This window comes from Leucopleurus acutus, assembly GCF_964270905.1.
Source record: "Leucopleurus acutus genome assembly, chromosome: 20".
NCBI classification, from domain to species: Eukaryota; Metazoa; Chordata; class Mammalia; order Artiodactyla; family Delphinidae; genus Leucopleurus; species Leucopleurus acutus.
In genome coordinates this window covers 41,774,485-41,789,170 of record NC_139162.1, presented here as the reverse complement: position 1 = coordinate 41,789,170, position 14,686 = coordinate 41,774,485, and the positions used below count along the sequence as shown (strand labels likewise).

At 45.0% G+C, this 14,686-nt stretch overlaps 1 protein-coding gene across 2 annotated transcripts in view; it reads right to left on the bottom strand.

Annotated features, from left to right (window-relative positions):
* GPATCH1 (G-patch domain containing 1) overlaps nucleotides 1-12,145 on the bottom strand; it is a gene marked incomplete at its 5' end in the record, with an annotated part of 43,733 nt that extends 31,588 nt beyond the window's left edge. Inside the window, 6 exons of one of the 2 annotated variants that reach the window (XM_082861990.1) lie at nucleotides 720-778; nucleotides 1,305-1,402; nucleotides 1,999-2,159; nucleotides 4,344-4,429; nucleotides 6,754-6,888; nucleotides 12,046-12,145. In XM_082861990.1, coding sequence (XP_082718116.1) covers nucleotides 720-778; nucleotides 1,305-1,402; nucleotides 1,999-2,159; nucleotides 4,344-4,429; nucleotides 6,754-6,888; nucleotides 12,046-12,118 — 612 coding nt within the window. The remainder of the gene's footprint in view (nucleotides 1-719; nucleotides 779-1,304; nucleotides 1,403-1,998; nucleotides 2,160-4,343; nucleotides 4,430-6,753; nucleotides 6,889-12,045) is intronic. The other variant, XM_082861989.1, reaches the window with a different exon arrangement.
* Nucleotides 12,146-14,686: the final 2,541 nt, after the last annotated feature.

Genomic DNA, 14,686 nt, shown 5'->3' with positions numbered 1-14,686 from the left:
TATTTTCAGTGTTTCAAAATGGAATGAAGGTGAGTCACTGCCTGGTGTAAAGCCTGTAAGATACTATTTTCAAATGCAGTGATTAATTCCAAACAGAACAATTACCATACTTTCGTTTCCACTATTACAAATGAGGAAATCAAGTCCCTGAACAAATGATACTAACAAGAACAACTCCATTTTTTTAACCTTTTTTTAATTGAAGTATAGTTGATTTACAATGTTGTGTTAATTTCAGGTGCACAGCAAAATGATTCAGTTTTTTATATATATATATATATATATATTCTTTTCCAGATTCTTTTCCATTATAGGTTATTTCAAGATATTGAATATAGTTCCCTGTGCTATACAGTAGGTCCTTGTTGGTTACGTATTTTATATATGGTCGTAGGTATATGTTAATCTCAAAGTCCCGATTTATCTCTCCCCCTTGGCCCCCACTGCTATCCCCTTTGCTAACCATAAGTTTGTTTTCTAGTTTGTGAACCTATTTCTGACAAACAACTCCATATTAAGAATCTGAACAGACTTGGGACATCTATGGGGCTGGCAGGTTGCTAAATACACTATCTGACATAATGAGGACATTTTTAGGGTATGGGTATTTCCCTATAATGTGATGACTGATTCCTAAAATTTTCCGAACCTAAATTTCACGCTCATAAAGTAACAGGTGCTACTGGGCCAAACGGAAGGTCAATCATCCCATACGATACCTCAGATCCTTCAGAGCCTCCAGGGGGTAACGCACAGCCATAGATTTTTACTCCAGGATCTATAAAAGAGATTTCAAATGCGTTAGTCAGAGGTGACTAAAGTTATAGAAACCTGATTCACTGACACTCTTCAGCGGTAGACGGCTGAGCCTGGAAAAGACGCTACAGCTTTAGGGTCGGACACTGACCACTCAGGGATTGTTTTCCACCAGCCCCTGCCCCACCTGCACTCTGGCAACGATGCACATGGTGAGTAACCACTACTGCCCAGAACCACTGAGAACCCGAAAGAAAGTACTGCTGCCTCCAAGAGTTCACAGTCTGGCTGGGGAGACCAAGCGACCGGAACAACAGAAAATAATCATGTTAAGCTATAACACAGTTTTGGCAAAAGTAGGAAACAAGAACTTTCATATGCTGCTGGTGGGAAGGTAAACTAGTACAATCCTTCCAGAAATTTATTGTAAATTACACACAAAAAACCCTTAAAATACGTGCACACCGCTTGACCCAGCAATCTTACTTCTAGAAACATGTAGTCATCAAAAAGTCTGCTGTAGAATTAATGACAATCAGTACACGTACCAGATTTCTGTCGGCGTGGTCTTCTCTTTACTCGAGGACCAATTCCTTGTCCTTCTTTCCAACCCATTTTTCTTAGCAATTCAAAACCAACAGATAACCTAGGATATCAAGGCATTGAAAATGAACTTCTTTTAAAACACTAACGAACAGTAGGAAATAAGCAGCTCATATACCTGTCATGCCTCAGCCCTTTCCCCCATCCCTATTAGAACTGCATGGCCCTGCTGTTCCCACCACAGCTGACTGGACCTGGGGAAGCTGATCAGATGCCCCCTCTCCCAGGCCTTTGCGATGGGCACATAGATGCCAAGCATGTGGCCTGGGAAACCATGATGGCCTGAGGCTGCCACAACAGGCCACATACCCAGGAGCAGAACAAAGAAGTATGCAGAAAGAGGGCAGAATGAGGAGAGAGCCCTTAAGGCTTGTGAGGCAGGGGGTGGGAGGGAAGTCACCCCAGTTCCTAATAGCTCTCCAGCTGCCATGAGCCCCACTAACACAGCTAGTGCCTGGAGCTCTAGAGCACTCCATGTGGTAACAGCGCAAGGTCCTTTTGGCAAAACCCCCTTTTGTACTCAAGCTAGGCTGAAAGGGCTTCTCCTACTTGCAACCAAACTATCCCTAAGTAAGATCATCACACATATGCAAGGCAGTGATGCCAAGATCAGAAAAGTCCGAATTAAATTCTTCTTACTTTGCTGGTGTTATGAGGTCATCAAGCAAAGTGGCACCAGGAATAGGGGCAGTAGCTGCTGCTAACTGCCTGGCCTTTTCGCGTATTCGATCTTTGGTTTTAGAAGCAAAATCATCTGTGGTAACAATCGCTTTAGGTGCTATCCCAAATTCACTAAGATCCTTAAAAAAAAAAAATTCAAACAGAATTACTTACATTATTTGGAAAGTGATTAAACATGATACATTACACAGCTTTATTACTTAAAAAAAAAAAAGTTAAAACTATGAAATTGAGTTAGGCATCAGCAGAGCAGCTGATTTACACCCTGACTTTGGATAAGCTAAGGCCAGTGCCCAAGGACAGGGGCATGACAGTGGCCACTCAGTGAAGCACAACAGGCACTGCCAAGCTAGGAAAACAGGAAGTAAGTGCTCTGTTCTTTGTTCTTCTTGGACAGTACCTCAAAGGTCAGTGTGAAGGCGGAAAAGGTCTTGGAGGCACAGTCAGCAAGCATTCGGGAGCACCTCTGTGCCAGGCTTAGAGTTAAGTACCATCCGCTGCCTGTCCAGCAGCCACAGACCCTTCCACTCTCCCCACGGAGCCCTGATGCTGTCCAGGCACTGGCCTGGCTCTGTGCCACCATGCCCTTCAGGAGTGATGTCCCTCGGGGGGGATGTGTTGGGGCAGGGGAGGGTTAGGGAGTGGGGTTCACATCTTGTCTAAGCCAGTCATTCTGATGCCATTTTCCTCACCAGGGACTGCTTTAAGAACGAGCTTGTAGAACAATTCACTGGAGCCGATGTGAGGGAAAATCCACCAAATGGCTTCTCTGCTCTCAAGGAAAGATTCCAAGAAGAAAGTCCTCCTCCCCACTGGATAATGTCATCCCGGATGTGCCACTGGAACTACTGTGGCCACCTTGCAACAGTGAGGTGAGGTCGTGGAAGGACAAGCTGACGTGCAGAAGCTACCTGAGAGCCTGGGGCCTTGCTGACATCTGGACTTCTTGTTCCATGAGATATGTTACCTCATAGATTCTGCTAGTCAAACAGGAAGGGGACCACCCCTTGCCACTTACCTGCAGCCTAAAACATGCTCAGGTAAGTATTTTACTTAATCTTTATCACAAATGAACCCATGACTAGGTTTTAAGGTAAGAGAGGCTTAATTTTACCAGAAAATGTAGCCCAAGCTGCAGGCCAGTAGCACCACTTTAGAAACCCCCCACCGTTTACCCCTAAGAAGCGGTGGTCATAGTCACTTTAATGAGGTGCCCAGATACCTGCACAGGGCTTCCTTTCACTCCTTTCTCTAGTCTAGTCACTCACTCCTCCTTAAACTGCAGTGTGCGTGAGAGTCACTGTGACTTAGAGAACGAACTTATGATTACCAAGGGGGAAGGGGAGGGGGAAGGATAGATTGAGAGTTTGGGATTGACGTGTACACACTGCTATATTTAAAAGAGATAACCAACAAGGACCTACTGTATAGCACAGGGAACGCTACCTAATATTCTGTAGTAACCTAAATAGGAAAAGAACTTGAAAAAGAATAGATACACATATATGTATAACTGAATCACTTTGTTGTACACCTGAAACTAACACAACACAACATTGTTAATCAACTATACTCCAATATAAAATTTAAAAAAAGTTTTAATTATGCTGGAATATTTTTTTTTAAAAAAGAGTCACCATGGGAGGCTGTGGACTCAGCTTGACAGACACTGCACTTTTGGGGCAGTTGGGGCTTTTTCAAGTAAATTTACCTGTATATGACCTTCCCCTTACAGTCTTTTTTTTTTTTTTGGCTATGTTGGGTCTTCGTTGCTGCGCGCAGGCTTTCTCTAGTTGTGGTGAACGGGGGCTACTCTTCATTGTAGTATGCGGGCTTCTCATTGCGGTGGCTTCTCTCGTTGCAGAGCATGGGCTCTAGGCGCACGGGCTTCAGTAGTTGTGGCACATGGGCTCAGCCATTGTGACTCACACGGGCTCTAGAGCACAGGCTCAGTAGTGGTGGCACACGGACTTAGTTGCTCCGCGGCATGTGGGATCTTCCTGGACCAGGGATCGAACCTGTGTCCCCTGCATTGGCAGGGGGATTCTTAACCACTGCACCACCAGGGAAGTCCCCCCTTACACTTTTGACTTTAGAAACTGGCACCAGCCAGTTAAGGCACTATGCCAATGAACAAGAATCCACTGATGTACAGGGCACTATGGAGTCCAAATACCAAAATGATAGTCTTACAAACAAAGAGGAAATCGTACACTGAACTTTCTGGGGAGAGAGAAGGTGCTACAGCAACCAATCACCCACATCTCACCGGCTAGCTGGCAGCTAAAGTTCTGCACACCCACCTCTTCATCCATAAAATCTTCGGGACCAAAAACAGATTTGTCTGCTCTGTTCTGTCGTGAAGACACAAAGGAAGAGGGTGTCCATCCTTGAAAGAAAAGCGTTTAGAACATTACAATCCCAGATGGTATTTTGGTTTATAACTAAATAATTAAGTAACACATGCGGATCTGAAACCTCCAATAACTACAAACTCTTAGCTATTTCTCATCTCACTGCTCACATAGACACAATTAGTCCACACAAACTTCTTATTAACCCCCATACGCCCTGTTGTCAGAACTCAGTGGATACAGTAAGGTTTCCCCATAAGAATTTGCAACCAAGAGAAATAAAACGATACATTGAAAGTTAAACTGTGAAAGGAACACAAGCAGATCTCAGCAAAAAGATGCAAGGTCACCTTATAAGGCAGGACCACTCTGAGACCACCAGGACAGCAATATACACCAACATACTAACATATCAAAGAAACAGTATGTCAGGGTGCATTAGTCAGCCATGAAAGGATTCAACCTGGCTAGTCTAAGGGCAGGCGATGACCATACTAGGCCCCCAATTCCATCAAATACCTGAGTCCTATAACTAACACCCCTGTACCCCACCCACGGTAACCAAGCATGTGCTGTGGAGAAAATGCCCCAGAGGTCAAATGTATCTGTAACCCTCTAAGATACACTTTTTTAGTTTTCTCTAAGAGTGGCACACCTCCTTCTGACTTCCAACCAGAGTCTCGGGGAGCTGAGGAGTATGGGGCAGACCTATTCTTGGTAGGTGGGTAGAGCAGCCTTGTAGGCCAACTTGGGAGAAACCCCAGGACAGTGAAGACCAGCTCTTCCAGGCGATACCCTGGCCCAGCACCTTCCTCCACTTTGGATGTCTTTGCCCTGTATCTTTGCCCTGTATCTGCACAGGACCTGAATCTGTCACTCTTAATGGTAAAGAGATATTCCAGTGTGTTAACATATCATAGTCTACTTGTGATGACTAATCATTTGAGCTGGTCTTACTTTTCAATTATAATATACAGCACAGCCATAATTATAACAATCAGCAATGTATCCGTGTACTTCTTTCTTCACAAATTCTACTGCCATTTTTAACATTTTAATAAGCACGCTACTTTAATAGTGCCTTAGTTACCTTACTTTGCTTTTCTTAATAATAAGGCTGAATATTCCACGTAGCATTTCTATCTCCTCTGGAGTAAACTGTTCAAATACTTTGATCATTTGCTCATTGAACTGATCTTTATACATTCTGGATACTGAACTTTAACCATCTTATTTACCCTAATTATTTTTCTTACATGCCTTCCCCCACCCCTTTCTTGTATTGTTTTTCATCTTTATTTTACTACAGTCATTTTTCTTAGATTTTTATTTATTTATTTTTGGCTGCACTGGGTGTTAGTTTCCGCATGTGGGATCTTTCGTTGTGGTGCGTGGGCTTCTCTCTAGTTGTGGCGCATGGACTCCAGGGCGCGTGGGCTCTGTAGTTGTGGTATGCGGCCTTAGTTGCCCCATGGCATGTGGGATCTTAGCTTCCTGACCAGGGATCGAACCCGCGTCCCCCTGCACTGTAAGGCGGATTCTTTACCACTGGATCACTAGAGAAGTCCCTACTATCATTGTTATGTATGAGTTACTTTTAAAAATATATACGAAAGATCTGGCTCATCTTGCTCTTAATAACTGCTATGTGAGTTAATCAGTCATCTTCATTCGTATTTGATATACATAAGCCATTTTCTTCCAGTTTCTGTGTTAAAATGTTTTTAAAAACATACTTTTTTTTTTTTTTTTTTTTTTTTGCTGTGCTGCGCAGCATGCGGGATCTTAGTTCCCCGGCCGGGGATTGAACCCGTGCCCCCTGCAGTGGAAGCCTGCCAGGGAATTCCCAACATATATTACTTTAAACAATACAGAATTTATTATACTGCATAATGTGAAAAATTTGACTGACTTTTCTCCAGGTGGAGAACATATACTGACAAGTGATGCTGTGGAACCCCGTGTTGGGACCCGCAGGGTCCTCAGCCACAAAACAGCTGGGACACCTGCCCTCCTTAGGCCCTGAGTGAACCTGTGTGAGAGCACTGAGTGTGTGGCAAGATACAGCATAAGACAGAAGTCCTTATTATCATTTAATCATTTGGTTATGACGTATCTATTTTTTTTCTTTAAAGTCAAAGAAAACTCTCTCACCTTCAGGTTATAATCAATGAACAACACATAAGTTGTCTCTGGAAACGTTGCAAACATTCAAAGAACACAAAAGACTACAGTGTATGTACTAAAATGTTTTTTAAAGTTTTTTTAAAAGGGAGAGGTGAGGGAGGGGAGCAAAACTCCTACGGTATTTCAATCATTTGCTTTAGCGATATAGTAGCTACAAGTAGGAAAATCCTACCTTCTTTTGAACCAACGGTGTTGAAGTAACCAGCAGAGAAACCTCCACTGAAGGCTCCATGAAATCGTTTATACCTTCCTTTTTCGTCTCTGACAGTCTGATCCTGAAGAGGAATTGGTTTCTTTGGTCTCTCGCCTGAAAAAATAATATTTTGAATGGGACAGAAGGTGATGGTGGGTTAGAGAGGATTTAAGGAAAAGAACATTTCTTTAACCTAATGCATTGTTCACTTCTTGTAACTTCAAATATAACAAGTTTAATTAAGTTGCTATTCCTAGACCTTAGTAGCTGATGTAGTTTAGAAAACATCTCGTTTATATTAGAAATGTTTTAGCAAAAATGGCCTGCTTTTCCCACTAAATTCCATTATGAAAACTGAATTACTGGGCGAAGGGTTCAGAGATGGAGGTGAAATCTGCTGGCAGTAAAGTAGGCAAGCTGCTGGGGTGGCACATGGTGTGCAGAGGTTTACGGCAAGGGACACACTTCTGTATCTCTTCTAGAAATTCACAGCATCCCCGACTCCAGACTTTTTCCATTGGTATCGCCCATTTTCCCCAAATCTTGAGTTTCCTTATTTCTGGGACTCTCCTGATGTCATAATTACTGTTCTTTAAGCTTATTCCTTTACTTACTTGGCTGAAAAGGGCTGGGGTGCTAAATAACACCAGCGAAAAAGAACTTAGAATTTCCTTAGGTTTCAAGTTTCATGACACAAATTACTGCCTCATTTTATCAGTTCTAATTAAAATTTCTGAATCTATTTAAAACAAAAAGTAACCAGCAAGTTATTTTCAAACATTCACTACTGAAAGCAAGTTAGACAGTAGTTAAGCGCTTGGGGTTGAGAGTCATGGCACTCTGGATTTTAAAGCTAAGCCCACCCTTACTAGCACTTTGATCACCTTTACTAGGGACGATGGTCATCTTAGCCTCTCTGTGCCTCGATTTCCTCATCTGTAAAATGGAACATTAATAGTAATATCTATTTCATAGAGTTGTTATGCAAATTGGATCAGATAATGCCTGTAAAGTGCTTAACAAAAAGAGGGACCCTCAATAAACATATTTAAAGTACTAGCTGCTCTTTTTTAAATTTTATTTATGTATTTTTTTATTATTTTTTTTGGCTGCGTAGGGTCTTAGTTGCAGCACACGAGGATCATCGTTGCAGCATGTGGGGTCTTTTGTTGAGGCACACAGGCTTCTCTCTAGTTGTGGCATGCAGGTTTTCTCTTCTCTAGTTGTGGCACAGGGCTCCAGGGCACGTGGGCTCTGTAGTTTGCGGCACACGGGCTCTCTCGTTGAGGTGCACAAGCTCAGTAGCTGTGGTGCTCGGGCTTAGTTGTCCCGCGGCATGTGGGATCTTAGTTCCCTGAGCAGGGATCGAACCTGAGTTCCCTGAATTGTAAGGCGGATTCTTTACCACTGGGCCACCAGGGAAGTCCCCTAGCTGCTATTGCTGTTATAGTAATAGTAGTACATACAGTAGGTAAGATGTATCCTAAAGCCCATGTATACCTGTTACTTCAATAATTAAGCCAGTTACTACTTCTGGATAGTGGAACAAAACGTAAAGAAATGTCTAGCCTCATAGTCCTAAATTCTTACTTGTAGCTTATGGAGGCTTTAGGTCATTTCTAGAATATAACCCACAGCAGGGTAATCAAGAGGGTTCCGAAGACAGGAGATCTGGGTTCAAATCCCTCTGCCCTCCTACTTGCTAGCTGTGTGATTATAGGCAAGTTTTTTGATCTCTCTAAGCCTCAGTCTCCACAACTATAAAATTAGGATAATAACCGAAGTCACCTTGTAGGATGGTGCCAAGGATTAAAAACCACGAGAACTGAGCACAGTCCCTGGCCATAGCAAAGCTTGGTTAATATCACTACAATTTCATTTCATTCTAAAGAACTGAGTTACAACTCAGGTCCCACAGTCCAAGACTTTCACCATTTCTTAGAAAATACAGTACACATGCTCCTTTACTGCACGTGCACCTGGCATGATTCCTGGCTAAGGTGGAGTTCCTCAACCTCAGCACTATTGACAGTTCGTACTGGACAATTCTTAGTTGTCTTGTACAGCGGTTGGCAGCATCCCTAGCCTGTTACACTAGATGCCAGTAACGCCCCCATCCCGAAAAAGCATGACGACCAAAAATGTCTCCAGACATTGCCAAATGTCCCCTGGGGGGGCAAGTTCATCCCTGGTTGAGAACCTCTGGGTTAAGGGGAGAGATGACAGGTCCTGCCAATGTGAGGTTCTGTACTTGCTCTGTTCTCCAGGTACTCCTGAGCTGAAAGGGGAGATAAGATCTGCAGACAACTAGGTAGAACCGGACAGCAGATGACGAGGGCCAAGCAGTGTGGCTGACCAGGTCCCACAGGGCTCCTGAGGAGGAGGCGCCGCCTCTAACCACAGCACAGGAAAACTCCAGGGAGGAAGTGGCATTTTAGCCAGGCCCTATTATAGTTATTGTTACTAACAGTATTATCCCATTTATCATACCCTGATAAGGAGGCTCTGATTAAGTAAGTGCTCTAAGGTCCACAGCTAATAAGCACAAAGCTGAGATCAGATCTCAACTCTGCCTCCAAGTCAGGGACACAACCCATTCTGTCCTTTACTTGCTCCCCACCAGAAGTTTACTGAGGGCCTTTCCATGGAAGCAGCCCTGTTCTAGATGCTGGGTGTGGAAAACTGAATACAACTCCGTCCCTGTTCCCAGGGCACTCCGAGCCCAGCGGAGGAGACCTGCATGTATAGGAACTGTTCTGACAATGTTCAAGGTCCACAACATCAGAGTCACCCAGAGGCATGAGCATTTGACAGCTGCACGTAGGGACACAATTCCCCACAGAGGCATTAATTCCATCAGTAAACGGGAAACAGGAGGTGGAAAAGGGGAAGGTCAGATGTTTGAGAAAGTAGTCTAGTCTGACTGGAGGACAGGGAATGCACGGAAGATGGAACCAAAAGGGCAGATAGCGCAGCGGACCTGCAACACAGTGCTGCAGGGTCTGTGGTATGTCCTGTGGGTGACTGGGAGCCACAGATAGTTTTAAGTGGGAGAGTCACAACATCAAGGAAGAAGAAAATGGTCCTAAATTAATCTGAGTGCAGGATGAGCAGGCGATGAGGAGAACTCTACAGTCAAGTGAATGTATCTAAGGGAAGATTAGATAAGCACTGAGGCACCTTCCTTCCAGGCCAGAGGGCCTATGTGTCTATGAGTCTGTGGGTAACAGATCAGCCACTCTCTTACCCAATAAAACTTTCTGTCAGGGCTAGCAACTTTAATTAAGTAATGGAGTCCCTCCTCTACCAATGTTTGTCTAACCTGTCACTAGAACTTCAAAGTAGGAGGTAAAAGTGATTATTGGTCTAGTATGTTATATTGTAAAATGTAGTCAGAGTGTGTTTTAACTTCAAAGTGCTTAGGAAACAATGGATTAATCCTCAAAAACTCCTAGTACTGAGAAGTTAAAGGATAATTTTAGGCTGGGGGGGGGGCTGGAAAAAAAGTCCATTCTACTTCAAGAGCCTGGCTAGACCATTAGGCTTCATCACAGATTTTGTACACCAACAAAACAGGAAGAATTAGAAAAATATAGGTCAAATAGTTGATGACTTACAATATGTCACTTCACAAGGAAACAACTGTGAGACCAGAAATATAGAAATGACACAAACTCCTGCTTGGCAGGGCTGTAATAACCTCCACCCATGCATGTTTAACCCTGTCCTCTTCCTGCATACCTAAATTCTAACCAGTTTTCAAGGGGTCCCATCCTGCCTTCTCAGGTTTCCCTGTTAGCTTCTGTAGGTTATTTCCTCTCTGCATCACATATTTTAGCACTTGTGAACCTCATACTTTTGTTCTCAACTAGATTTGAAACCCCTCAAATTAAGAATTTTTGTCAACCAGTTCCTTGAGACTATGGGATGATGTGTTTGCTAATAAAGCTAATGTGAGCTTAGATTGTGGTGAAGAAACACAGTCTAAAATGAAGGACATACTAATAACGGCCCCAGTCTACCCACACTCTGGTCCCATGCTTGAAGAAAGCTCTGACAAATTAGGGTTGAGGGGACTTTAAGCTTAATTTATTAGAAAACTGAGTGTGGTACAGAGATGTCTTAGAGAAAATGCAAGGGGTGTCTTTAAACACATAAGAAGCTTTCAGGAGACTAGCATTTCTCTGTCTTCTGTAAGCAGACAGTAGGAACAGGGCCAGCATCTGGCAGAAGTTTCTAATGATTAGAACTGTTTGTAGAGCATAAGAGGGTAATCAGTGGCAACGTCTCAGAAGGACAACCAACCTGACACGATGTGGTCAGGGTAGAAAAAAAGGAGAGTCTGCAAATAACTCCTAGCCCACCAAACTTCCTTTGTCTTTCCCACAGGGCTAGCACTGCCATCAGACCTTACTAGCCATCCAATACATACTTTACGAAACAAATCAAGTCATTAAGTGAATCAGACCAGAAACACAGGGGAGAATCTTGCTTCATCTTGCACTCACCCCCACATTCCACCAGCGAGTAGGGTCAGCTCTGCTTTCAAAGCACATCTCAACTCACCACTACTTAACCACCGCCACTATCATCGCCTGGCCTCTTTTTGCTCATCTCCCTGCTTCACTCCTGCCCACCTCCAACCCGCCTACCCTCAAAATCGAGGACAGAATAATCTGAAAAATATACATCCCTCCTTTGTGTAACCCCCTCCCCCATGACTCTTCTACACTTAGTATTAAAATCCAAACTCCCTGACCATACCAACTAAGACTCAACCCCCGCCTCTCCCTCTGCCATCATCTTCTACCAGCCTCCCCCTGGTGCTGTCTGCTCCACCCACATCAGTCCTGCCTGTCCCTCAATTTGCCACACTGGCTCCGACTTCAGAGCCTTTGCACTTGCTGTTCGCTTCGCCTGAAATGCTCTCCCCCCAAATCTTCGTACGGTTGCTTCCTTTCTCTGTTTCAAGGCTGAGCTCAAACGTCCTCTCCTAGGAAAAACATTGCCTGACCACCGCTCTTCCCCTATCCCCGCTCTCACACGAGCCTGTTTGTCATCCTTCTTCTTCCCATCCCTCCGGGCCTCCCATCCGTCCCTGCAAAACGTGAGCACCCCGCAAACACAGTCCACGCCTCTCCCAGAGCCCGTAGCAGGCGAGCCTTTCCCCCGGTGCCAGACAAGATCTGGCACAGGGTTGTGCGTTTTTGCCCCGAATCCTGGACCCCCGGCCTGTTTTCCACAGGCCCCGGCGACAAATCTAGCCCGCACCTTCTTCCAGCAGCTCCAGGCCCGTCCCATAGCTGACCAAATCCTCGTCGCTGTCTCTATCCAGCGTCGCCATCCTGCTCCCTTCCGGGCCTCGCCCCCTCGCTACGGAGGCCTCAATGGGCAAAATGCCTTCCGCGCTTTAATCTCCGCGAACCGCAGTGAAGTTCTAAGCGCAGGTGGCGGAAAGTGCTCACCCCGGCCGGCAATCCTCTCTCGGATCTGCGCCGGGTGGTTCTCAAACCCGTCCTGTGGGAGGCGGACCCCGGCAGGAGCTGTCTCGGAGGCTTTGGCTGCCACGACATCCCATCCTAGCTCCACCATGTGCCGGTCAGGAGGAGGCGCCTGGGAGAAGGTGGAAGGCACTCCGCTGTCGAGCTGCAGGGGTGGGTCTCCGCGAAGTCTGCCCACCCCACACCCCTCCCCAACCTGGTCCGTGCCCTTCCCCCACTTCCCCTGCCGGCCGACCCTGCTCCCCTCAGTCCTACCCCTGCCATCTGCGGGAACTTGCCTGTACTTACAGATAGACACACGCACTCTGTGTATATCACCCTTAGGTTGATAAGTGGAGTCCCCTTCCAGACCTCTAAAAGGATTCAGACAGGGGAACCCTGATGCCCACGGTGACGGTAGCTTGGGACAACACTTGGTCAAGGAAGAAGAGATTAAAAGAAAAGGAGAAGGAAAGGGGGGGCCGTGGTGGGAACAGAGGAAAACAGGAATAAAGAGAAAAATAAAAAAGGAAAGAAATTTGAAAAGAGAACGAAGAAAAGGAGAAAGAAAATGCAAGCGGACAAGCAAAAGGCTGCTGTGAGGTGGGGTGAGGGACGCTGAGGGCTCCCTTACTGAAGCCAAAGAAACAAACATCTGTCCAATCGGGTGCTGTTATCCCACCGCAAACCTCCTTCTTACAGAAGAGAGAAACGAAGCCCGGGTCTGCAAAATGAGGGTCAGAAGTCTGTGTGAGTGAGAATCACTAGCATGTTGCTAAAATGTTCCTCCTACCCGTCCCCCAGGCCTCCTGAATCAGAATCTCTGGGATTGGGATTGTTTCTTGAGCACTCCAAGCACACTCTGGACTCAAGGCCTTTGCATTCACTGTTCCCACTGCTTGGAATACTACAAGCATGATTCATTGCCTCACTTGCTCCAGGTCTCTGCTCAAAGGTTACCTACTCAGCGGAAACTTTTCTGACCCTATTTTAAAAACCAACCCCTATCACCCCCTACCCTACTATATATTTTCCACAACATTTGTCACCTTATATAATTTGATTTACCTATTTATATGTCTATCGTCTTTCTCTCCCAATGGAATGGAATGCAAGCTCCCCTTGGAACGTAAGCTCCAAGAAGACAGATTTGACCCAGTTTTTCTTTCTTCCTTTGCTGTATCCTCAGAGCTTGGAACAGTGCTTGGAAGGTAGTAAGCACTCAATAAATAATTTGAAGAAAAGAATGAAGAACTAATTAAATAAGTCATGGTACATGACTTTAACAAAAACAATTATTTTAGGGACTTCCCTGGTGGTCCAGTGGTAAAGAATCCATCTGCCTTCCAATGCAGGGGACGCGGGTTCGACCCCTGGTCGGGAAACTAAGATCCCACATGCCCTGGGGCAGCTACTGAGCCCGCGAACCACAACTGGAGAGAGAGAAAACCCTATGCCACAACTAGAGAGAAGCCTGGGCACTGCAACGAAAGATCCTGCATGCCTCAGTGAAGATCCCACATGCCACGACTAAAACCCAATGCAGCCAAAAATAAATAAATAAATCTTAAAAAAAAAAAGACTCTGAGGTCCCAATGCAGGGGGCACAGATTCGATCCCTGGTCGAGGAACTAAGATCCCTGCATGCTGCACAGCAAGGCCCAAAAAAATTATTTTTAAAACACAACCTCAAAATTTTTGGCAAGTTTCTGGTCGAAAAGTGGAGTCCATGTCCCCTCCCTTGAATCTAAGCTCCATGACTCCTTGACCAAAAGAATTCAGTAAAAGTGACAATATAACATTTCCCACACCCCAGCTTGAAGAAACTGGTAGCAGGAATTCCCTGGTGTTCCAGTGGTTAGGACTCGGCTCTTTCACTGTAGGGGCCGGGATTCGATCCCTGGTCAGGGAACTAAGATCCCACAAGCCACCGGCATGGCCAAAAAAAAAAAAGAAAAGAAAAGAAAAAAAGAAACTTGTAGCTTCAACTTTCTGTTTCTTGGGATGCTGGACCTTGGAACCCCACTTCCATTCTGTGAGGAAGCCCAGGCCATGAGGAGACGCTGTGTGTAGGTATTCCAGCCTATGACCCAGCTGAGGTTCCAGTTAACAATCAGTATCAATCACCAGACACGTGAGCAAGGAAGATTCAAAATGACTCCAGTTCCAGCAGCCATCTGACTACAGCTGCATGAGAGACCACAAGCAAGAACCTTTTACCTGAGTACAGCTACCTCTGGAACCATGAGAGGTAATAATAAAATGATTGTTCTTGTTTGGAGCCATTAAGATTTGCAGTAATTTGTTAACAGCAATAGTAACTGGAACAACCTATATGACAGAATACTGTAAAGCATTTTAAAATGCTGGTGGGGTATATCTCCAGCATATGCTGTTAAATGAGCAAAACAGGGGGTGAGACGGAGTACACA